This window comes from Thalassophryne amazonica, chromosome 12 (assembly GCF_902500255.1).
Source record: "Thalassophryne amazonica chromosome 12, fThaAma1.1, whole genome shotgun sequence".
Taxonomy (NCBI): domain Eukaryota; kingdom Metazoa; phylum Chordata; class Actinopteri; order Batrachoidiformes; family Batrachoididae; genus Thalassophryne; species Thalassophryne amazonica.
This window is the reverse complement of record NC_047114.1, coordinates 101,904,016-101,929,629: the sequence shown is the minus strand read 5'-3', so window position 1 is coordinate 101,929,629 and position 25,614 is coordinate 101,904,016. Positions and strand designations below refer to the sequence as shown.

General features: G+C 50.5%; 1 protein-coding gene across 2 annotated transcripts in view; it reads right to left on the bottom strand.

The window, feature by feature from the left end:
- Positions 1-23,734, bottom strand: part of LOC117522167 (anion exchange protein 2-like) — a 97,860-nt gene extending 74,126 nt beyond the window's left edge. The window contains exons 1-6 of one of the 2 annotated variants that reach the window (XM_034183554.1): positions 23,600-23,734; positions 20,289-20,460; positions 19,111-19,246; positions 18,890-18,980; positions 18,571-18,667; positions 17,603-17,787 (exon numbers count right to left, since the gene is read on the bottom strand). In XM_034183554.1, the coding sequence (XP_034039445.1) occupies positions 17,603-17,787; positions 18,571-18,667; positions 18,890-18,980; positions 19,111-19,246; positions 20,289-20,460; positions 23,600-23,635 (717 nt within the window). In that variant the 5' untranslated portion in view covers positions 23,636-23,734. Of the gene's footprint in view, positions 1-17,602; positions 17,788-18,570; positions 18,668-18,889; positions 18,981-19,110; positions 19,247-20,288; positions 20,563-23,599 lie in introns of those variants that run through there. The other variant, XM_034183553.1, reaches the window with a different exon arrangement.
- Positions 23,735-25,614: the final 1,880 nt, after the last annotated feature.

Here is a 25,614-nt window from a genome sequence, read left to right as displayed (position 1 = left end):
CGGGGACGGTGATCACCTGGGAATTCGGGACTTGGCGGCTCCAGTATTCACCGGGTTCGGTGGCGGTGGAAATCGTGTGGTTCCGGCTCTTCCAAGGACAGACGTCTTCTATCCTCGAGCCTGCCCACACGTCACCTTTGTGTATTGACTGCTATCAGATTCTGTGATTGTCTGTATAATCGTTGTGCACATTCACAACATTAAATTGTTACCTTTTGGCTCATCTATTGACCGTTCATTTGCGCCCCCTGTTGTGGGTCCGTGTCACTACACTTTCCCCAACAGGATATCTCGGCCAACGTCATGGATCCCGAGGGGCGTCAACCATCTGTTGGACAGTCAATGGAAGAGCAGGGGGCACAGGCGTCGGCTGGAGGTGTGATTGGTGAGTTGCAGCACATCCTGACCGCCTTTACTGCTCGGATGGACCTGATGACCGAGCAAAACATCATCCTTAATCGCAGGATGGAGGCTCTCACCGTGCAGGTGGAAGCGCGCGCTCAGGGCGCTGCTGCAGCTCTTCCTCCTGCCGACCCGGTGCCGAATACAGACATTCCACTGGTCATTCAACGACCCCCCCACCATCCCCTGAAGCATACATAAGCCCCCCAGAGCCATACGGAGGTTGTGTGGAGACGTGCGTGGACTTTCTTATGCAGTGTTCGATTGTCTTTGCACAGCGTCCCGTGATGTACGCGTCTGACGCCAGCAAGGTGGCTTACGTGATTAATTTGCTTCGAGGTAAGGCACGCGCTTGGGCTACAGCGCTTTGGGAGCAAAGTTCACGGCTCCTTGCCTCTTATACTGGGTTTGTGAGGGAGCTCAGAACTGTTTTTGATCACCCTAACAGAGGCGAAACCGCGTCTACCGTGCTGCTGTCAATGAGACAGGGGCGCCAGAGCACAGCCGAATATGCAGTCGACTTCTGCATCACGGCTGCAAGATCCGGCTGGAATATGACTGCGCTCAGCGCCGCCTTCATAAACAGACTGTCGTCGGTCCTGAAGGAGCACCTGGTGGCTAAGGAGGAACCGCGGGATTTGGCTGAGCTTATCGATTTGGTTATATGATTGGACAATCGGTTAGAAGAACGCCGACGGGAGCAAGGCGAAGGGCGTGGTCAGGCGCAAGCCGTCCCTCTTCCTCCCGGGTCCGAAAGGGAGCCGTCTTCCCCACGCTCCACAGCCACAGCGCTCCATGTGGCTATAGCTCCCCCTGCTGACGATGCTAGGGACATGAGCAGGGCCACATTCAGACAGAGGAGGCTGGTCCGCGGGGAGTGCTTTGTCTGCGGCTCGAGTGAGCATCAGCAGAGAGACGGCCTCAAATGGTCAAAACACAAACGCCCGCCCTTAGAGACTGGGCTGAGGGGGGGTCAAAACATTCACGTGGGTCATACACATCTTTCAACACGACTCCCAGTTACAATCCTGAGCGGGGATTTAACCCTTCAAGCCCCAGCACTGGTGGACACGGGGTCAGAAGGGAATCTGCTGGATAGCAGATGGGCAAGGGAGGTAGGGCTCCCTCTGGTGGCACTTTCTTCGCCAGTGAAGGTGCGAGCACTAGATGGCACTCTTTTCCCTTTTATCACACACAAGACACTACCTGTAACCCTGGTAGTGTCTGGGAATCACCGGGAGGAGATTGAGTTTTTTGTAACTCCTTCTACCTCCCGCGTGATTTTGGGCTTCCCATGGATGATTAAACACAATCCCCGGATTGATTGGCCGTCTGGGGTTGTGACTCAGTGGAGCGAAACCTGCCACCGGAATTGTTTAGAATCCTCGGTTCCTCCCGGTGTAAATGCTAATGAGGAGGTTAAAGTCCCTCCCAATCTGACGGCGGTGCCGGTTGAGTACCACGATCTTGCTGACGTCTTCAGCAAGGATCTGGTGCTCACCCTTCCCCCGCACCGTCCGTACGATTGTGCCATTGATTTGGTCCCGGGCGTTGAGTTCCCGTCCAGCAGGCTGTACAATCTCTCACGTCCTGAGCGCGAATCAATGGAGACCTACATCCGGGACTCATTAGCTGCCGGGCTGATCCGGAATTCCACCTCCCCGATGGGTGCAGGTTTCTTTTTTGTGGGCAAGAAAGACGGCGGACTCCGTCCATGCATTGATTACAGGGGGCTGAACGACATAACGGTTCGTAATCGATACCCTTTACCCCTGTTGGATTCAGTGTTCACGCCCCTGCATGGAGCCCAAATTTTCACCAAACTGGACCTTAGGAATGCATATCACCTGGTTCGGATCCGGAAGGGAGACGAATGGAAGACGGCATTTAACACCCCATTAGGTCATTTTGAGTACCTGGTCATGCCGTTCGGCCTCACTAACGCCCCTGTGACGTTCCAAGCATTGGTAAACGACGTCTTGCGGGACTTCCTGCACTGATTCGTCTTTGTATATCTGGATGACATACTCATCTTTTCCCCGGACCCTGAGACTCATGTCCAGCATGTACGTCAGGTCCTGCAGCGGTTGTTGGAGAACCGGCTGTTTGTGAAGGGCGAGAAGTGTGAGTTTCACCGCACCTCTTTGTCCTTCCTGGGGTTCATCATCTCCTCCAACTCCGTCGCCCCTGATCCGGCCAAGGTAGCGGTGGTGAGAGATTGGCCCCAACCAACAAGCCGTAGGAAACTGCAACAGTTCCTCGGCTTTGCAAATTTCTACAGGAGGTTCATTAAGGGCTACAGTCAGGTAGTTAGCCCCCTGACAGCCCTGACCTCTGCAAAAGTCTCCTTCACCTGGTCGGATCGGTGCGAAGCCGTGTTCAAGGAGTTGAAACGCCGGTTCTCGTCTGCACCAGTTCTGGTGCAGCCCGACCCTAGCCGCCAGTTTGTGGTTGAAGTGGATGCCTCTGACTCAGGGATAGGAGCCGTGCTATCCCAGAGCGGAGAGACCGATAAGGTTCTTCATCCGTGTGCCTACTTTTCTCGCAGGTTGACCCCAGCTGAACGGAACTATGACGTCGGCAATCGATAACTCCTTGCGGTGAAAGAGGCTCTTGAGGAGTGGAGACACCTGTTGGAGGGAGCGTCTGTGCCGTTCACGGTTTTCACTGACCACCGGAACCTGGAGTATATCAGGACCGCCAAGCGGCTGAACCCCAGGCAAGCCTGCTGGTCACTGTTCTTCGGGCGTTTTGACTTCCGGATCACCTATCGCCCCGGGACCAAGAACCAGAGATCGGATGCCTTGTCCAGGGTACACGAAGATGAAGTCAAGATGGAGCTGTCGGATCCACCGGAGCCCATCATACCTGAGTCCACTGTCGTGGCCACCCTCCCCTGGGACGTGGAGAAGACCGTCCAGGAGGCCCTGGCACGGAGCCCGGACCCAGGAACCGGTCCGAAGAACCGTTTATACGTCCCACCAGAGGCCAGAGCTGCAGTCTTGGACTTCTGTCACGGTCATCCGGGGGTGCGAAGGACCGTGGCAGTTGTCCGGCAGCGCTTCTGGTGGGCGTCTATGGAGGCCGATGTCCGGGAGTATGTCCAGGCCTGTATCACCTGTGCCAGGGGCAAGGCAGACCACACAAAGACACAAGGACTTCTGTAGCCTCTACCGGTGCCTCGTCGCCCCTGGTCCCACATTGGCTTGGACTTTGTCACGGGTCTCCCACCGTCCCAGGGCATGATGACCATCTTCACGATAGTGGACCGATTCTCCAAGGCGGCCCACTTTGTGGCCCTCCCGAAGCTCCCAACGGCCCAGGAGACAGCAGACCTCCTGGTCCGCCACGTCGTGCGTCTGCATGGGATACCAGCGGACATCGTCTCGGACCGTGGTCCTCAGTTCTCCTCCCAGGTGTGGAGGAGTTTCTGCAGGGAACTGGGGGCCAGCGTGAGCCTCTCGTCCGGGTATCACCCTCAGACGAACGGACAGGCAGAGCGGGCCAACCAAGAACTTGAACAGGCTCTCCGCTGCGTCACGTCCGCGCACCCGTCGGCCTGGAGTGACCATCTGGCCTGGATCGAGTACGCCCATAACAGCCAGGTGTCCTCTGCCACCGGCCTCTCCCCGTTCGAAGTGTGTCTGGGGTATCAGCCCCCACTGTTCCCCGTGGTGGAGGGAGAGGTCGGTGTGCCCTCGGTCCAGGCCCACCTGCGAAGATGCCGACGGGTGTGGTGCACCGCCCGCTCTGCCTTGTTGAAGGCCCGGATGAGGGCTAAGGTCCATGCAGACCACCGGCGTTCCCCGGCCCCTGCTTACCAGCCCGGGCAGGAGGTATGGCTATCAACGAAGGACATCCCCTTACAAGTGGACTCCCCTAAGCTGAAGGAACATTACATTGGACCATTCCAGATCCTCAAAGTCCTCAGTCCGGCCGCAGTGAAGCTGAAGCTACCAGCTTCACTGCGGATCCACCCGGTCTTTCATGTCTCACGTGTCAAGCCATACCACACCTCCACCCTCTGCACTCCTGGACCGGCGCCGCCTTCTGCCCGGATCATCGACGGGGAGCCTGCATGGACAATGCGCAGGCTCCTGGACGTCCGTCGTAAGGGCCGGGGGTTTCAGTATTTGGTGGACTGGGAGGGGTATGGACCAGAGGAATGCTCCTGGGTGAAGAGGAGCTTCATCCTGGACCCGGCCCTCCTGGCCGACTTCTACCACCGTCACCCGAACAAGCCTGGTCGAGCGCCAGGAGGCGCCCGTTAAGGGGGGGGGGAATCCTGTTGTGTGGGCCGCCAGAAGAGGAGGTACTGCTGGCCCACCTCCAGAGGGCCCCCTGCCTGAAGTGCGGGCTTCAGGCACGAGAGGGCGCTGCCGCCACAGACACAGCCGGGGTTGACAGCTGTCCCTCATCAATCCACTCCATAAAAGCCGGACGTCATCTCCACCTCGCTGCCGAGATATCATCTACCTGTGAAGGTAATTGTATCTGCTGACTTAAACATTGAGTAATAATCTGAACTTCTTTGCAGCAGTATTCCTGTTGCATTTCCTTATCTGTGGGATTGGCGTAAAGTGTGATCAGCAACGGCTTCGCTTCACACTCCAGCCAGATAAGTGATTTAACAGGAGCTGCATGAGTGTGTGATTACAGGTGGAGGCGACTTTCCACCTTCTGACTGTTTTTGTTACTGGGTGTGCACACACCCACATCTCACTGTTTGTGCTCCTCGCCAGCAGTACCAGATCCGACAGTCGGGGACGGTGATCACCTGGGAATTCGGGACTTGGCGGCTCCAGTATTCACAGGGTTCGGTGGCGGTGGAAATCGTGTGGTTCCGGCTCTTCCCAGGACAGAGGTCTTCTATCCTCGAGCCTGCCCACACGTCACCTTTGTGTATTGACTGCTATCAGATTCTGTGATTGTCTGTATAATCGTTGTGCACATTCACAACATTAAATTGTTACCTTTTGGCTCATCTATTGACCGTTCATTTGCGCCCCCTGTTGTGGGTCCGTGTCACTACACTTTCCCCATCAGTTTTGAATAATCAGGTCCCATCTTATCTTAGGGACCTCTTAGTACCATATCACCCCAATAGAGCGCTTCGCTCTCAGACTGCAGGCTTACTTGTAGTTCCTAGGGTTTTTAAGAGTAGAATGGGAGGCAGAGCCTTCAGCTTTCAGGCTCCTCTCCTGTGGAACCAGCTCCCAATTCGGATCAGGGAGACAGACACCCTCTCTACTTTTAACATTAGGCTTAAAACTTTCCTTTTTGCTAAAGCTTATAGTTAGGGCTGGATCAGGTGACCCTGAACCATCCCTTAGTTATGCTGCTATAGACTTAGACTGCTGGGGGGTTCCCATGATGCACTGAGTGTTTCTTTCTCTTTTTGCTCTGTATGCACCACTCTGCATTTAATCATTAGTGATTGATCTCTGCTCCCCTCCACAGCATGTCTTTTTCCTGATTCTCTCCCTCAGCCCCAACCAGTCCCAGCAGAAGACTGCCCCTCTCTGAGCCTGGTTCTGCTGGAGGTTTCTTCCTGTTAAAAGGGAGTTTTTCCTTCCCACTGTCACCAAGTGCTTGCTCACAGGGGGTCGTTTTGACCATTAGGGTTTTTCTGTAATTATGGTATGGCTTTTGCCTTGCAATATAAAGCGCCTTGGGGCAACTGTTGTTGTGATTTGGTGCTATATAAATAAAATTGATTTGATTTGATTTAATGGGTGGTTGGGATCTCTCTCTCTCTAATGGGTGGGTGGGATCTCTCTCTCAAATGGGTGGGATCTCGCTCTAATGGGTGGGTGGGATCTTTCTCTCTAATGGGTGGGATCTCTCTAATGGGTGGTTGGGATCTCTCTCTCTAATGGGTGGGATCTCGCTCTGATGGGTGGGTGGGATCTTTCTCTCTAATGGGTGGGATCTCTGTCTCTAATGGGTGGGTGGGATCTCGTTCTAATGGGTGGGTGGGATCTCGTTCTAATGGGTGGTTGGGATCTCTCTAATGGGTGGTTGGGATCTCTCTCTCTAATGGGTGGTTGGGATCTCTCTCTCAAATGGATGGTTGGGATCTCTCTCTCTTTAATGATCTCTCTCTCATACACCCTGACCAGGTAGGCTTTATTCGGTCCCGAGGTGCTTCAGACAACATTAGGCGACTCATTGACACCATATGGTCACTCCAAAATGACCCCTCGCTCAAACATCTCTCCCCATCAGCAGCCCTGTCCCTGAACGCCGAAAAAGCGTTTGACAGGGTAGAGTAGCAATATCTCTTTGCTGCCCTGGAGACCTTTGGCTTCGGTCCAAAATTTATCTCCTGGATCAAACTTCTACACAATGAACCGTAGCCTCAGTGACAATAAACCGAATCACATCTCAACCTTTCACACTTTACAGGGCTGCCCATTAAGCCCCCTGCTTTTTGCTCTAGCATTAGAGCCATTAGCAGTAGCTCTTCGCAAAGAGTACAACTTTCCAGGTATTGAACTTCACGGCAAGACCCACAAGATTATGTTATACGCAGACGATGCCTTAGTACTGATTACTCAGCCACAAAAATCAATCCCAATTCTTCTTAAAATTATTAACACATTCTCATCTCTGTCTGTTTATAGAGTTAATTGGAGCAAGTCAGAGGCTCTCCCTCTAGCATCTTACTGTCCTAAAACACTGTTCAAAACAGGGGATAGCACAGATTTTTGTTGGCCCCAGGTAGGAATTAAATACCTTGGTATACTATTTTCCCATAATCTATCGAATATAATTCAAATTAATCTAGAGCCTTTATTAGATCATTTTACAGCAGACATTGAACGATGGTCTACTCGTTTTCTGTCTCTTTGGGGCCGGATTAATGTTATTAAGATGATTAGTGCTCCTAGATTTAATTACCTTCTACAAGTCCTCCCTCTTAAAATTCCAGCTGGTTATTTTTGTTGTGTGGGCCGCCAGAAGAGGAGGTACTGCTGGCCCACCACCAGTGGGCGCCCTGCCTGAAGTGCGGGCTTCAGGCACGAGAGGGCGCTGCCGCCACGGACACAGCCGGGGGTGACAGCTGTCACTCATTATCTCTTGACAGCTGTCACCCATCTACTCAACATCATCTCACTCCATAAAGACCAGACGTCAACTCCACCTCGTTGCCGAGATATCGTACTTCGTTGGAGGTAATATTCTCAGCCATTTGTGTTACAACATATCTGTATATTGTGAGTGTTTGCAGGAGTACCGGTCCCTCTTGCCGTGGAGGCTGAGTGAGTGCAGGACGGCACTCTTTTCCCCTGAGGAATCACTGCGGTACTCTGCAACATATTGAGTGAGAGGTGGAGGTGGCATTCCCACCGTTGTTGTTACTGGGTGTACACACAGCCACACCTGACTGTCTTTGTTCTCGCCAGCAGTACCAGATCCGACAGTCGGGGACGGTGATCACCTGGGAATTCGGGACTTGGCGGCTCCAGTATTCACCAGGTTCGGTGGCGGCGGAAATTGTGTGGTTCCGACTCTTCTCAGGACAGACGTCTTCTATCCTCGAGCCTGCCCACACGTCACCTTTGTGGATTGACTGTAATCATATTCTGAGATTGTCTGTATGTTCGTTGTGCACCTTCACAACATTAAATTGTTAATTTTTGGCTCATCTATTGACCGTTCATTTGCGCCCCCTGTTGTGGGTCCGTGTCACTACACTTTCACAACAATTTTAGGCAATTTGATAGGCTGTGCAATAGGTTTATATGGAATGGCAAACGCCCTAGATTGAAGTTGAAAAAATTACAAAAACCTACAGACTTTGGAGGTCTTGGTGTCCCAAATTTAACTCTATACCACTACGCCTTCAGCCTCTGACATATAATTCACTGGGCCCTCCCACCAGAGAGAGCTCTCCCCTGGTTTGATCTAGAGAGTTTTCTGAGTAGTCTTCTCCCCTTAATTCATCTTACTACCATGAAACTTTCCTCTGAATTTCAGACACACCCAGTAGTATCATTTTTACAGCATGTATGGAAAAGGATCTCTGCTATACTGGGCACTAGCTCCCATCTTCATTCATTAGCCTCCATTTGGCTAAACACAAGCCTACGTATTGAAAAATCACTATTTATTTGGAAGCAGTGGGTTAGGAAGGGCATTCTTATGCTAAGAGATCTTTATGAAGGGGGACACCTCAAATCATTTATGGATTTGCAAGCTCAATATGGTTTACCTCAAAATCAATTCTGGAAATACTTATAACTTCGACATCTGTTATGTCAAGTCTTTGGATCTCTCAAAACCCCTCCCCCTGTTTTAGAGTGGCTGACTCAGACACTGGACATTATCGGTAAAGGTTGAAAGTCATGTGCTTTGTGGATCTGGAGAAGGCGTTTGACCGTGTCCCTCGGGGCACCCTGTGGGGGGTGCTCCAGGAATACGGGGTCCGGGGTCCTTTGCTAAGGGCTATCTGGTCCCTGTACGGCCGCAGCAGGAGCTTGGTTCGCATTGCCAGTAGTAAGTCAAACCTGTTTCCAGTGCACGTTGGCCTCTGCCAGGGCTGCCCTTTGACACCGGTTCTGTTCATTATCTTTAAGGACAGAATTTCTAGGCGTTGCCAGGGTGTAGAGGGTGTCTGGTTTGGGAGCCACAGAATCTCATCTCTGCTGTTTGCAGACGATGTGGTTCTGTTGGCTTCGTCAAATCAGGACCTTCAGCATGCACTGGGGCGGTTTGCAGCTGAGTGTGAGGTGTCCAGGATGAAAATCAACACCTCCAAATCCGAGGCCATGGTTTTCGACCGGAAAAAGGTGCTTTGCCGTCTTCAGGTCGGTGGAGTGTCCTTGCCTCAAGTGGAGGAGTTTAAGTATCTTGGGGTCTTGTTCACGAGTGAGGGACGGATGGAGCAGGAGATCGACAGACGGATCGGTGCAGCATCTGCAGTGGTGCGGTCACTGTATCGGACTATCGTGGTGAAGAGAAAGCTGAGTAGGGGGGCAAAGCTCTCGATTTACCGATCGATCTATGTTCCGATCCTCACCTATGGTCATGAGATTTGGCTCATGACCGAAAGAACGAGATCGTGAGTACAAGCGGCCGAGATGAGTTTCTTCCGCAGGGTGGCTGGGCGCTCCCTTAGAGATAGGGTGTGGAGCTCGGTCACTCGGGAGGAGCTCGGAGTCGAGCCGCTGCTCCTCCACGTCGAAAGGAGCCAGTTGAGGTGGCTCGGGCATCTTTTCCAGATGCCCCCTGGACGCCTCGGTGGAGAGGTGTTCCGGGCATGTCCCATCGGGAGGAGGCCCCGGGGAAGACCCAGGACATGCTGGAGGGACTACGTCTCTCGGCTGGTTTGGGAACGCCTTGGGGTTCCCCCGGAGGAGCTGGGGGAGGTGTGTGTGGATCGGGAGGTCTGGGCGGCTTTGCTTGAGCTGCTGCCCCCGTGACCTGACTCCGGATAAAGCGGAAGAAAATGGATGGATGGATGGATGGTTGTAAAGCCTCAATTTTCTATTCAATGCTCCTCAAGAGCTCAAATAAAGACCTTCATACCCTCAAACGAGCATGGGAAATAGATCTTAATGTTCAATTCAGTGATGTTGAGTTGACAAATATTTTACGAAATCAAAAAAAATTTTCCAGAGAAGTGAGAACCAGGCTTGTCCAATTTAAAATCTTGAATAGATTATACTGGGCACCACATAAAATGTATAAAGCAAAGCTTATACCCTCTGCAAACTGCTGGAGGTGTTCGCAGGGGGTGGGTACACTCATCCACATGTTGTGGGATTGTCCACAAATTCAGTGCTTGTGGTTGGAGATCCATCGACATATTGAACAAATCGTTAAACATAAAGTGGCATTTTCTAAGAGGCTTTTTGTGATCGGGGATCCATCACCTTTGCAAGACATCCCTTTTAATGATAAGGAATGGACTCAGACTGTCTTTTTGTTGGGACGAAAACTTATAATATCCTACTGGAAATCTCCAACAGCCCCTCCAGTGGCTCAGTGGCTCAGGGAGCTGGGCAAAATAGCTGCATTGGAACGCGTTTCATATAAACTACTGGACAGAATGGACTGTTTCTATCTCAAATGGAGTGCCTATTTCTCCTTTATTGTTGGGAAAGTGTAGGTACACGGACCCACAACAGGGGGCGCAAATGAACGGACAATGAAGTAGGTCAAATAACAACACTTTACTGTTGTGAATGTGCACAACAAATACAACAGATTACAACAATAGACAGGTGTCAATTCACAAAGGTGTCGTGTGGGCAGGCTCAAAGATAGGAGACGCCTGTCCAAAGCAGAACCGGAACCACACACGATTTCCTCCGCCACCAGACCCCGGGAATACTGGAGCCGCCAAGTCCCGAACTCCCAGGTGGCCACTGCCTCCGCGTGTCGGACCTGGTACTGCTGGCGAGGAACAAAAAGCAATTAAAGGAGGGCGCGTTTGCACCCAGGAATCCGTACGGCAGGAAAAACTACCTCCACCTCTCGTTGGAAAAGTAGTCCACACTACAACGCACAAAGTCACAAAAATAGCACTGTCAATCAGTCAGCTGAGGTACGTTACCTTCCAGGTAGAACGATATCTCGGCAAAGAGGTGGAGACGTCGTCCTACTGATATACTCCTGCCGATCAGATGATTGGTAACAGCTGTTGCAGGTGATGCGTGACAGCTGTCACCCTGGCTGCTCCTGTGAGGCGGCTGCGCCCTCTGGTGCCTGGAGCCCGCACTCCAGACAGGGTGCCCTCTGGAGGTGGGCCAGCAGTACCTCCTCTTCTGGCGGCCCACACAACAGGACCCCCCCCCCTCAACGGGCGCCTCCTGGCGCCCGACCAGGCTTGTCCGGGTGGCGGCGGTAGAAATCGGCCAGGAGGGCCAGGTCCAGGATGAAGCTCCTCTTCACCCAGGAGCGTTCTTCAGGTCCATACCCCTCCCAGTCCACCAAATACTGGAAGCCCCGGCCCATCCTACGAACATCTAAGAGCCGGCGCACAGTCCAAGCCGGCTCGCCATCGATGATCCGGGCAGGAGGTGGTGCCGGACCAGGAGTACAGAGGGGTGAGGTGTGATGGGGCTTGATCCGGGACACGTGGAAAACGGGATGGATCCGCAGTGAGGCCGGAAGCTGAAGCCTCACTGCGGCTGGACTGATGACCTTGATGATCTTGAACGGACCGATATACCGGTCCTGCAGTTTAGGGGAGTCCACTTGAAGGGGTATGTCCTTAGTAGACAACCACACTGCCTGCCCTGGCCGGTACGTAGGGGCCGGGGTCCGCCGACGGTCTGCATGGGCCTTCGTCCTCATCCGGGCCCTCAGCAAGGCAGAACGGGCGGCACGCCACACCCGACGGCACTTCCGTAGGTGGGCCTGGACCGAGGGCACACCGACCTCTCCCTCCGGCCTGCTCCACCTCCTGATTGGCCCGTTCTGCTTGCCCGTTGGTCTGGGGATGATACCCGGATGAGAGACTCACCGTGGCCCCCAGTTCCCGGCAGAAGCTCCTCCAGACTTGCGAGGAGAACTGGGGACCGCGATCGGAGATGATGTCTGTTGGGATCCCATGCAGCCGGACGACGTGGTGGACCAGGAGGTCCGCTGTCTGCTGGGCCGTCGGGAGCTTCGGGAGGGCCACGAAGTGGGCCGCCTTGGAGAATCGGTCCACTATCGTGAGGATGGTGGTGTTGCCCTGGGACGGCGGGAGGCCCGTGACAAAATCCAGGCCGATGTGGGACCAGGGGCGATGAGGCACGGGCAGCGGCTGGAGCAGTCCCGAAGCCCTGCGATGATCAGCCTTGCCCCTGGCGCAGGTGGTGCAGGCCTGGATATAATCCCAGACGTCGGCCTCTAGGGACGCCCACCAGAAGCGCTGCCGGACAACTGCCACGGTTCTTCGCACCCCTGGATGACAGGAGAGCTTAGAGCCGTGACAGAAGTCCAGGACTGCAGCCCTAGCTTCTGGTGGGACGTAGAGTCTGTTCTTCGGCCCAGTTCGGACGGTTCTCTCTACGTCCCAGGTAAGGGTGGCCACGATAGTGGACTCCGGGATGATGGGTTCCGGTGGATCCGACAACTCCGCTTTGACTTCTTCTTCATGTACCCGGGACAAGGCATCCGATCTCTGGTTTTTGGTCCCGGGACGGTAGGTGATCCGGAAGTCAAAACGGCCGAAGAACAGTGACCAGCGGGCTTGCCTGGGGTTCAGCCGCTTGGCGGTCCTGATATACTCCAGGTTCCGGTGGTCAGTGAAAACCGTGAATGGCACGGACGTTCCCTCCAACAGAACGGGTGCAGACGAGAAACGCCGTTTCAACTCCTTGAACGCGGCATCGCAACGATCCGACCAGGTGAAGGGGACTTTTGGTGAGGTCAGGGCTGTCAGGGGGCTAACTACCTGACTGTAGCCCTTAATGAACCTCCTGTAAAAATTAGCAAAGCCGAGGAACTGTTGCAGCTTCCTACGGCTGGTGGGTTGGGGCCAGTCTCTCACCGCCGCGACCTTGGCCGGATCAGGAGCGACAGAGTTAGGGGAGATGATAAACCCCAGGAAGGACAAAGAAGTGCGGTGAAACTCGCACTTCTCGCCCTTCACAAACAGCCGGTTCTCTAATAACCGCTGCAGGACCTGACGTACATGCCGGACATGGGTCTCAGGATCCGGAGAAAAGATGAGTATGTCGTCCAGATATACGAAGACGAATCGGTGCAGGAAATCCCGCAAGACATCATTAACCAATGCTTGGAACGTCGCGGGGGCGTTTGTAAGACCGAACGGCATGACCAGGTACTCAAAGTGACCTAACGGGGTGTTAAATGCCGTCTTCCACTCGTCTCCCTTCCGGATCCGAACCAGGTGATACGCATTCCTGAGATCGAGCTTGGTGAACATTTGGGCTCCATGCAGGGGCGTGAACACTGAATCCAACAAGGGCAATGGGTATCGGTTGCGAACCGTGATTTCGTTCAGCCCCCTGTAATCAATGCATGGACGTAGTCCGCCATCCTTTTTCCCCACAAAAAAGAAACCTGCACCCATCGGGGAAGTGGAATTCCGGATCAACCCGGCAGCTAAAGAGTCCCGGATGTAGGTCTCCATTGATTCGCGCCTGCTGGACGGGAACTCAACACCTGGAACCAAATCAGTGGCACAATCATACGGACGGTGGGGGGGAAGGGTGAGCGCCAGATCCTTACTGAATACATCCACAAGGTCATGGTACTCCACCGGCACCGTCCCTAGATTGGGCGGGACTCTGACCTCCTCCTTAGCCTGGGAACCGGGAGGAACCGAGGAACCTAAGCATACCCCATGGCAGGTCTCGCTCCACTGCACCACTACCCCGGACGGCCAATCGATCCGGGGATTGTGTTTTAACATCCAGGGAAATCCTAAAATCACACGGGAGGTAGCAGGAGTCACAAAAAACTTGATCTCCTCCCGGTGATTTCCTGACACCACCAGAGTTACAGGTGGTGTCTTATGTGTGATTGGAGGGAGTAGGGAGCCATCTAGTGCCCGCACCTGCACAGGCGAGGTAAGCGCCACCAGAGGGAGCCCTATCTCCCTGGCCCATCTGCTGTCTAACAGATTCCCTTCAGAGCCCGTGTCCACCAGTGCTGGGGCCTTCAGGGTTAAATCCTCATAAAGGACTGTAACTGGGAGTCGTGTGGCAATGTGGGTGTGTCCCACGTGAATGTCTCGGCCCACCCCTAGCCCAGTTTCTAGGGGCGGACGTTGGTGTTTAACCGCTCGGGGCAGTCTCTTACCTGATGCTCTATTGAGCCACAAACAAAACACGCTCCGCGGGCCAGCCTCCTCTGTCTATCTGGTGCCCTAAATGTGGCCCTGCTCGTGTCCATAGCTTCGTCAGCAGGGGGAGCTGTAACCACACGGAGCGTAGGGGCCGTGGAGCGTGGGGAGGGCGGAACGCGGTCGGAACCGGAAGGGAGAGGGACGGCGCGTGCCCGGCCACGCCCTTCGTCTCGTTCCCGACGGCGTTCTTCTAACCGATTGTCTAATCGTATAACGAGATCGATAAGCCCATCTAAATCCCGCGGTTCGTCCTTAGCCACCAGGTGCTCCTTTAGAACCAACGACAGTCCGTTTACAAAGGCGGCGCGGAGGGCAGTGCTATTCCAGCCGGACCTCGCAGCCGCGATGCGGAAGTCGACTGCATAGGCAGCTGCGCTCCGGCGCCCCTGTCTCATTGACAGCAGCACAGCTGAAGCGGTCTCTCCTCTATTTGGGTGATCGAACACTGTTCTGAACTCCCTCACAAACCCATCATATGTCTGAAGGAGCCGTGAATTCTGCTCCCAGAGCGCTGTAGCCCAAGCGCGTGCCTCACCGCGAAGCAGGTTTATTACATAAGCTATCTTGCTGGCATCAGTTGCGTACATGACAGGACGTTGTGCGAAGACGAGCGAACACTGCATAAGGAAGTCCGCGCACGTCTCCACACAACCTCCGTACGGCTCTGGAGGGCTTATGTATGCTTCCGGGGAAGGTGGGAGGGGTCGTTGAACGACCTGTGGAACGTCACTGTTACGCACAGGGTCGACAGGAGGGAGAGCCGCAGCAGCGCCCTGAGGGCACGCTTCCACCTGCGTGGCGAGAGCCTCCACCCTGCGGTTAAGGAGGACGTTCTGCTCGGTCATTAAATCCAACCGAGCCGTGAAAGCGGTGAGGATCCGCTGCAACTCACCGATCATTCCTCCTGTGGACGCCTGTGCGCCCTGTTCTTCCATTGGCCGTTCAACAGCCGGTTGACGCCCCTCGGGATCCATGACGATGGCCAAGATATCCTGTTGGGAAAGTGTAGGTACACGGACCCACAACAGGGGGCGCAAATGAACGGACAATGGAGTAGGTCAAATAACAACACTTTACTGTTGTGAATGTGCACAACAAATACAACAGATTACAACAATAGACAGGTGTCAATTCACAAAGGTGTCGTGTGGGCAGGCTCGAAGATAGGAGACGCCTGTCCAAAGCAGAACCGGAACCACACACGATTTCCTCCGCCACCAGACCCCGGGAATACTGGAGCCGCCAAGTCCCGAACTCCCAGGTGGCCACTGCCTCCGCGTGTCGGACCTGGTACTGCTGGCGAGGAACAAAAAGCAATTAAAGGAGGGCGCGTTTGCACCCAGGAATCCGTACGGCAGGAAAAACTACCTCCACCTCTCGTTGGAAAAGTAGTCCACACTACAACGCACAAAGTCACAAAAATAGCACTGTCAATCAGTCAGCTGAGGTACGTTACCTTCCAGGTAGAACGATATCTCGGCAAAGAGGTGGAGACGTCGTCCTGCTGATATACTCCTGCCGATCAGATGATTGGTAACAGCTGTTGCAGGTGATGCGTGACAGCTGTCACCCTGGCTGCTCCTGTGAGGCGGCTGCGCCCTCTGGTGCCTGGAGCCCGCACTCCAGACAGGGCGCCCTCTGGTGGTGGGCCAGCAGTACCTCCTCTTCTGGCGGCCCACACAACATTTATAGGAATTTCAGGTTGAATGTCTATGATGCTAAGGTGGTTGGACTAAATGCAATTAGTGTGGGAGTGTTCTCTTAAACCCTTTACCTCTCAAGGTGAGGGATTTGAGCCACATCCTTGGTTCATTTAATTTAAATCTGCTTAAGAATTAATCCAAGTTTTAGTTACATATAAGTGTAAATTATTAAACTCTGAAAACTGAATTTACTGCCGATCTTGAGAATAAGTAATCAACCAGTATACGAGGTCTATTAGAAAAGTATCCAACCTTATTATTTTTTTCAAAAACCATATGGATTTGATTCATATGTTTTTACGTCAGCCAAGCTTGAACCTTCGTGCGCATGCATGAGTTTTTCCACGCCTGTCGGTTGCGTCATTCGCCTGTGGGCAGGCTTTGAGTGAGCACTGCTCCACCCCTCTCGTTGTTGTTTCATTGCGAGGAAATGGCGGAATCATTTGGGCTTTTTTCCCATCAGAATTTTTTCAGAAACTGTTAGAGACAGGCAGCTGGAAACCATTCGAAAAATTTATCTGGCTTTCGGTGAAAATTTTACGGGCTTCACAGAGAATGAGTGTTACTACAGCTTTAAGGACGGTCCACAATGGCGCACGGCGCGCCGCGCTCCGAGTCGCCATCGAGAGGCAGAAACCACCACATCATTTCTAAACGGATCGTTGTGTGGAGCAGGGACCGTCGTGTGCAATTTCTCTGGTTATCACAAGAGCTGGACATCAGCCATTTTCCAGCAGATCTCACTTTTAACAACAGATTTTGTCATGGAAAGCCACGCGGAGGCTTTGCGCATCACGACTGATTCGCTGATGAAGCGAGACAAAGGAACACTTCCGTTTTGGAGTGTTAGAGGACAAGTTGGGACATGCCTATCTCGGCTTTCAGTGCTTACCAGCCCAGTGAGTATAAGAGAAATTGTGGAGAGCTGGACATGTCCCAACTTGTCCTCTGACACTCCGTGATTTGGAGCTATATAAATGAAAATAAATTGAGTTCAGTTGAAGACATTTCAGCACTGATTTAGTCTGCCAAACTGGATTAGAACCCAAGTCCAGATCCTACCAGTCTGTCCTGGTAACAAACAGCTTCATTTAAATCAGTGGTATCCAAAGTGTTCCAAAAAGGACCAAGAGGGGGCAGGTTTTCTTTGCAACCACTGACTCCAGCAGGTGATTTCACTGATGAACTCATCCTGTCTGCTCACAGTGATGAAATCACCTCCTGGAGTCAGTGGTTGCAAAGAAAACCTGCCCCCTCTTGGTCCTTTCTGGAACACTCTGGACACCACTGCCTTAAATGATGAACTGAGCAAAAAGGTGTTGTTGTCCTGCAGAGTTCTTGAGGTGTTTTTGGTGGACACGTGAAGTGGTTTTGATTTTCTAGAAGGATGCATATTGTTCTAAGTGATAGGGACATGCAGTGTGAGAGCGCCACCTCAGACGAGGAAATGTTATCACAATATAAGCTGTACCTCACCTGAGATGGAGCTCTCAGACTTCATCTTTCTGCATATTACTGGGTTGTGGATTCATCTGACCAGAACAATCCTGATTAGTTGTCACTAAACTCTCTATAGCTTTGAACTTTGGTTCCAGTCCAGGCCAGTTTTGGCCTTGAAAACCAAAACAAGACATTTGTTTGCTTTGATGCAAGCTTGAAATGATTTCATCTTGATGAGGTTCACCTTGTCTGAAAACAGCGTGGAGATGGAGCATCCAATGCGGTGATAGTCTATGTTGGTGGTGGGCGGGCCCAGCAGGAGGAAGAGGAACCGCAAAGGAACAGGAAGCTCCAGCACAGACTGTAGCAGAGCAGCTTCCTGCAGCCGTATGAAGACCACTGAAGTCCGATCCAAGAAGTCCACTGTGCCTGCAGATACATGGACACAATCACTGAACCCACTGCAGCTGAGCAAATCCTCAGATCAGTTTCTGCTTTGAGTCCAAGCTTACACTTCGACCTGCGCTGCTGATCATGGAACAAGTCCGGGGACGACTTCACTCCGCGTGTGTCTGTGTGTCTTACCGTTTTTGTGGATCTGGGGTTTTTTTATTGTTGTTTGTTTTTTAAAGCTGGTGGGTCTTAATTCATGTCGTTAACTAAAAGAAGGAGCGTTTATGTCACTGTTGCCTCCTTATCTCTATCTCTGACCTCTAATTCTGCTTCTCATCCAGTGACCGCCGGGAGAGGCTCCACCCCCAAGTGACCCAAACGTGGAATAAGTGGATTTAGACAATAGATCAAATTATTAAATGGACTTTATTTACCCAAAGCACTTAATAATGATGCATCATATTCTCACACACACACACAACGCTCAGCTGCACGCTGGGAACAGTTTAAGGATTAAGCTCCTTGCTGAAGTGATTAATGGGGGACTGGAACTGGGATGTCTCTCGTCATGAGCTCAGTGCTTTAACCTTTTGATTGTCGTCTCCCTGAAGTTACTGAAAACACGTAGAAACATTTTTAAAGTGATATCTTCACAACGACTGTGTATCATGGTGAAACTTGGTACACCAGGTCACCTCACCAAGACCACGGACACATTCCACTCTGGGTCCGTCCTTGCCGGGTTGGGATACATTTTGGTCATGTTAATTCACGTTTCGTCAGGTGTGATGATTGTGGGGAGGACTTGATGATGCGTACCCACAAGGATGACAGCGGCCTCGGCTCGCTCCAGAATCTTGTCCATCAGCTTGAGGTCCTGTTTGGATCTGGAGGAACAGGGGGGTGGAGCTTCCCCCTGCATGTAAAATGCATAAACTTTTAACTTTGTTTTAAAGCCATTTTGTAAATGTTCATCTTCTTAAAGTCTCTTTCTGTAAACTGTGGCGTTAGAATTTCTCACTGAAATATTTTCTGATAAATTATAGTCACTGAGTTTGATAGTCGTCTGTTACATTTGGAGCAATGATATTTGATTTATTGACGAATTTAAAGAGATTCTTAACGCCTTTTTCTTTACCTTCTTCTCTTGGTCAGAGTCTGTGACGGAGGGCTCTGATTGGCCCTGGCGTGTGTCCGTCAGGGTCACAGTGTTGGCGGTGGAGTTGTTCCTGTTGGATAAAGTGGGTTTTTTAATCATCACTGAAGGAATCTTTTTTTTATGTTGTCTTCTGCATTATTGAAGCATCGGTCACCTGGTTCAGGGTAAATTATTGATATCAAACAGATGATTGGGTGAACCTGTTTCTGAGCAGCAGAGCTTGTAGAACGTTGTTTTGGTCTTTGTCCTGAATCTGTTCTGCGATCACCATCTGTTCCACCACCTGCTGGGCAATTCCAGGCAGCGTCTTCTGCTTCAGGTCCAGCAGGACCAACCCTGGATGCACCAAACACAAGATTATCTCCTAAAACTGTCCCTTCACATTCTGGTTCTGGTTCTGGATGTTTTCTCATAATGTGGAAAAATGCTCCCGGTGCACAACTTTGGAAACAGAGGTCCTCCTCCACATACTCCCACCGCTGTCTGGCCAAAGGCTGACCCTCTCCCTCCTCCACCTAGTAGAGGTTCTTGGGGGGAGTCCAACCAGGGGGTGACCAGCTGCCCCAGAAAGTGGGCATCAACTGCCCCCAGTAATTTAACACTCATCCACTAAACTGTAGTTTTGTTCACAGAGAGAGAAACCTTCCAGCTGATCTAGATGATCAGCTGATCCACATCCTCCACTTCTGAGGACAAACCAGGTCCCAGGACGCCTTTGGCATCTGTAGGGGAAAATGTAGAGAAGCCTCTTATGTACAGCAGCAGTTCTCTGCAAAGAGACTCTTTACGCTGCTCAAACGTCTGTGGGTGCAGCTCTGTCCACTGTATCAGATCTGGATCAGCCTTCTGTTCAGAAGGGTGAAAAGGTAAAAGCCAACCAATCCTAGGAGTGATCTGACATCTCTTCTGTCTGCTACTCAGACAGAGAAGACAGCAGCCACTAGGCTGTTTGAGGGCATTCGCCTCTGACCTCAGGTATAGTCCCTCAGGTATAATCTCTCAGGTATAGGTACGTCTCAGGTAACTTCCACCATTTGCCTATTCCAAGCAGAAGGATCTCTGCTTTGTTCTCCTCAAGCGTCATCAAATTGTTGCTTGTGTTTTTACTGATAGCAGAGTAAACTCAATTTGAAGATCAGGTTCCACAGATGTATAACTCTGTCATCAGCATAACTATGAAAATTAATGTTGTATTTTCTGATGACGTCACCCTGACGAAGCATCTACAGTGACAAAAGAAAAGGACCCAGACGTGGCACACCATATGGAATGTCATGGGAAATGTTGTGAAAAACTCCAACAAGAAGAAGGGCAAGGATGTGATGTAAGACTGGCCCCATGTCTCCACCTTCACCTTCTACTCTGTTGTTCTCCTCACCATGGGAGATGGTCTGGTGGAGCTCTAGCAGGGAGCAGGAGGACAACGTTGCAATGTGATGTTCCTCATAGTGTTCCCTGTCCTCCTTGTTAAACTCGTTCCAGTGTTCTATCCCTCGCCACTGCAGATCCTGGTTCCTGTCCATCACCAGCTCATCCAGCTGTACAAACACCTGTGGACACACACAGACTGTAACCAAAGCAAGACCCCAGAACCAGATACAACCCACCAAAGGATTCATCTAGACAGAAATCATCTGTCTAGATGAGCAACATTTCCAAAAACAAACTTTTTCTGTACGAGGTCTGTCAGAAACGTATCGTACCTTTTTATTTTTTCAAAAACTATATGGATTTGATTCATATGTTTTTACGTCAGCCAAGCTTGAACCTTCGTGCGCATGCATGAGTTTTTCCACGTCTGTCGGTTGAGTCATTCGCCTGTGAGCAGGCTTTGAGTGAGCACTGGTCCACCCCTCTCGTTGTTGTTTCATTGTCTGGAAAAGGCGGAATGATTTTTGCTTTTTTTCCATCAGATTTTTTTCAGAAACTGTTAGAGACAGGCAGCTGGAAACCATTCGAAAAATTTATTTGGCTTTCGGTGAAAATTTTATGGGCTTCACAGAGAATAAGGACTGTTACTACAGCTTTAAGGACGGCCCACAATGGCGCACGGCGCGCCGCGCTCCGAGCCGCCATTGAGAGGCAGAAACCACCACATCATTTCTAAATGGATCGCTGTGTGGAGCCGGGACCGTCGTGTGCAATTTCTCTGGTTATCACAAGAGCTGGACATCAGCCATTTTCCGGCAGATTTCACTTTTAACAACATACTTTGTCATGGAAAGCCGCGCGGAGGCTTCACGCGTCACGACCGATTCGCTGATTGAGCGAGACAAAGGAACACCTCCGTTTCGGAGTCTTGGAGGACATGTTGGGACATGCCTGTCTCGGCTTTCAGTGCTTACCAGCCCAGTGAGTATAAGAGAAATTGTGGAGAGATAGGCATGTCCCAACTTGTCCTCTAACACTCCGAAACGGAGGTGTTCCTTTGTCTCGCTCGAAACGCGGCGCGCCATGCGCCATTGTGGGCCGTCCTTAAAGCTGTAGTAACACTCCTTATTCTCTGTGAAGCCCGTAAAATTTTCACCAAAAGCCAGAGAAATTTTTCAAATGGTTTCCAGCTGCCTGTCTCTAACAGTTTCTGAACAAATTCTGATGGTAAAAAAGCCCAAAACATTCCGCCATTTCCTGACAATGAAACAACGACGAGGGGGCTGGACCACTCAATCAATCAATCAATCAATCAATCAACATTTATTTATAAAGCACTTTACAGCACTGACTGGTGTCCAAAGTGCTTAACATTAAAAACACAAATTTACAAAAATAAAACACATATAAAATAAAAATTTTAAAACAACATAAAAAAGAACATAAAAATAACAGAACATGTCACCTCCCCACTAAGTGTTAAAAACCAGTTTAAATAAATGTCTTTAAAAGTGCTCGGTCAGGAATAGTACGTAACTCAAGAGGTAGCTCGTTCCACAGTCTGGGTTCAGCTACCGCGAAAGCATGATCACCCCAGCGTTTATATCTTGACCTTGGAACATCTAAGTAAAGCTGGCCAGACGCCCTTAATGTCCTACTGTAGGTGCGCAAAGTTAAAATTTCAGACAAGTAGGGAGGTGCAAGGCCATAAATAGCTTTAAAAACAAACATTAAAATTTTAAAATCAATTCTAAAACAAACTGGAAGCCAGTGGAGTGAGTACAGGACGGGCGTAATATGCTCACGTCTAAAAGTGTTTGTCAAAAGACGAGCAGCAGCATTCTGCACCAACTGGAGACGTGCAAGAGACGACTGATTAATGCCCGCATAAAGTGCATTACAATAATCAAGTCTGGAGCTGATGAAAGCATGAATGGCATCTCAAGATCACGTCTACTGAGAAACTCCTCCCACAAGGCGTGCCCACAGGCGAATGACGCAACCGACAGGCGTGGAAAAACTCACGCATGCGCACGAAGGTTCAAGCTTGGCTGACGTAAAAACATATGAATCAAATCCATATAGTTTTTGAAAAAAATAAAAAGGTCCGATACTTTTCTGACAGACCTCGTACAAAGTGTTGCAGAGATAAAAGCAGATTCACAAACACAGAAACCAAAGTTTGACTCTGTAAAGGCTGACCCTAACCTGGATCTAACTTTAAGCCTGAACAATGGAGGATCTAGCCTGGAGACCCTTCCTGGATGGATCTTAATGGATGGATTTCCAGATGTTTGTCCAATTAATATTCAATCAATCAATCAATCAACTTTTTTTTTATATAGCGCCAAATCACAACAAACAGTTGCCCCAAGGCGCTTTATATTGTAAGGCAAGGCCATACAACAATCATGAAAAACCCCAACGGTCAAAACGACCCCCTGTGAGCAAGCACTTGGCTACAGTGGGAAGGAAAAACTCCCTCTTAACAGGAAGAAACCTCCAGCAGAACCAGGCTCAGGGAGGGGCAGTCTTCTGCTGAGACTGGTTGGGGCTGAGGGAAAGAACCAGGAAAAAGACATGCTGTGGATATTATTATTCCCACCAAGTTTGGTGAAAATCCATCCAGCTAGTTATTAGTTATCCAGTTCACAGACAACGAGACAGACCAGGACTGACCCTGCGTTGCCTCTTTACCGGCATGCATGGAAATAAAGATGTCAAATCCATTTCACAGTAGCAGCAGAACCACTCACATCTGTCCATCTGGAAGTCCATTACAGAAACTGCTCAGTGGATTTCCTTCATATTAGTTGTGATGTTGTCTTAAGATCTGGATTGAATCCCATCACATCAAGATCTGGATGGACGGCATGCAAGCCAGTCTGTGGACTCCGGGAACCAGCTGTGGGGAGTCTAAAATGGATCTGATGTGGGGAGCTGGTGATGTTGAGTAACATGGAGACAACTGGCACCATAAATCAACGACGTCAACAACATCAGCCGCCTTAAAGCAGAACACACTGGACTAAACTAGGCTGAACAGGTCTACCTAGGTCTCCAGGAACCAACCAAATAAATCCAATCAAAAATGCAACCAGGCTAAAGCAGGTAAAAGAAGATCATTTAAAGTTTGGTCTGTTTGACCAGACCAGACCATCATGGACTAAACAGCTTAAACCCATCTGAGTCAGGCTAAACTGCACCACATAAAACCAGACCAGATCACTGCCCCGTCATAAAACGAAATTCTAAGTTAATTCATAAACAAACCCAGGTCACAGAGGACCAGGGGAGAGGATAAATGAAGCCACGTACCTGACAGGGTCGACTCTTCAGACTCAAACCAGCCATTGTGAATGTGGAACGTTAGACTTGCCCATGGGTTTTCCTCCGTCTTCGTACGGAACTCGTTAAGACTAATTGTCTCTGGTCACACCTGGATTATCCTGCTGCCGGATCATCTTTCCTTCGCTCTGAAGGGAATGTGGTTTTATTGTTTTTGGTCTTAATCCAGAACAGACTGTGTGATCTGCTGGACTCTGAAGGAGCTACAGGTACGCTGCCTTGCTCAAGGGCTCAACTAACACTGCCTGTGTGGGTTTTGGTAGAAGAAGAACTGCAGCTCTCAGTTAGATGCTGAGAGACGTTTGATTTATGTGCAGTGTTCATCATAAAACAGTTGCACCTCTTTCAAAATAAGACAAAATGAAAGAGGCAAACCTCCTTCAAAATAAAACAAAATAACTAAGCAAGAACTAAACCTTTTTCAAAATAAAATAAACGAGTCAAACCTCTTTCAAACTAAAACAAAATAACTAAACAAGACTCCAACCTCTTTCAAAGTAAAACAAAATAAAACCGAGTCAAACCTAAAGGTCAAATGGACTGCATTTATATAGCGCTTTTCCATCTGCATCAGACACTCAAAGCGCTTTACAATGATGCCTCACATTCACACAAACACACTCACATACCGATGTCAGGGTGCTGCCATACAAGGCGCTCACTACACACCGGGAGCAACTAGGGGATTAAGGACCTTGCCCAAGGGCCCTTAGTGATTTTCCGGTCAGGCTGGGATTTGAACCGAGGATCCTCTGGTCTGAAGCCCAACACTTAACCACTAGACCATCGCCTCTTTCAAAAGAAATTATTCTTAAAATAAGGAAACATGAGTGACTCCTCTTTAATTAAAAAGCTTGAGTCCTATTTTGAAATAAATGCACCACTGTGCTCCGCCCCCTAACCTTCTGTGGCCTGTGGTCCAGCAGCGTTTGGCTTTCTGATGTCATCCTTTGATCGTTGACGTGGGTGTGCCGTTCTCTGGAGTGCCGCCTCATCAGCTGATGACTAGCTGCTGGTCTGTCATCCAATTGGTCAGCTGCAGTGGGGAGGGGCATTTGTGGGATGGGCAGGTTAAAGGCAAAGTGTCAAAGGTCAAAGTGTGGCTCAAATATGGCTGTGATTACAAGAAATAGGATTCCTTCCTAAGCACCTTCCCACCCTCATTGTCTTCCTTTATTCCTTCCTTCCTTCTTTACCTTCCTCTCTTCCTTCCCTCTTCCTTACTCCTTACCTCCTTAACTTCCTGTCTGGAGGCGGCTGAGGTCCCGTGCCAGAGCCTCCGTGTTGTTCTGTGGGAACATTCTGGACTTTAAGTGTGTTTCAGGCTTGGCTGAGTTTCAGTGGATCATCAGGAACATGAGCCGTCACAGTGGCGCCCTTAAAGACGTGTGTGGATTAGTGGACGGGCTGGCTGGTGTCAGGTTCGGTGTCCATTGTGGAAAATGAATTTTCACAACATTTGGAAATTCATTGCCAGTCAGATTCAGTACAGCGCCCTCTAGCTGCAGCCAGGGTGAAAGGGTCGCTGCAGCCAGACGTGGTTGGGCTGAACTGTTAGTTTTGATGGCAAGCGACGCCATGCAATGTTGTGTGTTAGATAATATCAGTGCTAATTCTTTATTTTATGTTAGCTATTAAGTATTTGTGTTATTTGTTTGGACGTTCTGAGAAATATGTTAAGTTTTACTCTATCATCTGTCCAATTTTCAGATACAGGGAGAGCTCCCCCTGTTGGTGAGAGCCAGTAACATTAGAAATATGAGACTAAACCACACCCATGTAAACACCCACAAGGTCTAAAAAGTGTTGTATGACTCATTGTAGGGGCTTTTTTCACAAGATGGACATTGTCTGTGAGGGTCCCAGACCTGGTTTCTAACGTGACCTTGAATAAACTCAAAATGAGGAATACAATGGTTTGGTTTTTGCTAAGGGGCAGAATTTTACATAAAAGAATCAGGTAGAAATAACAACAGGCTCCGCCC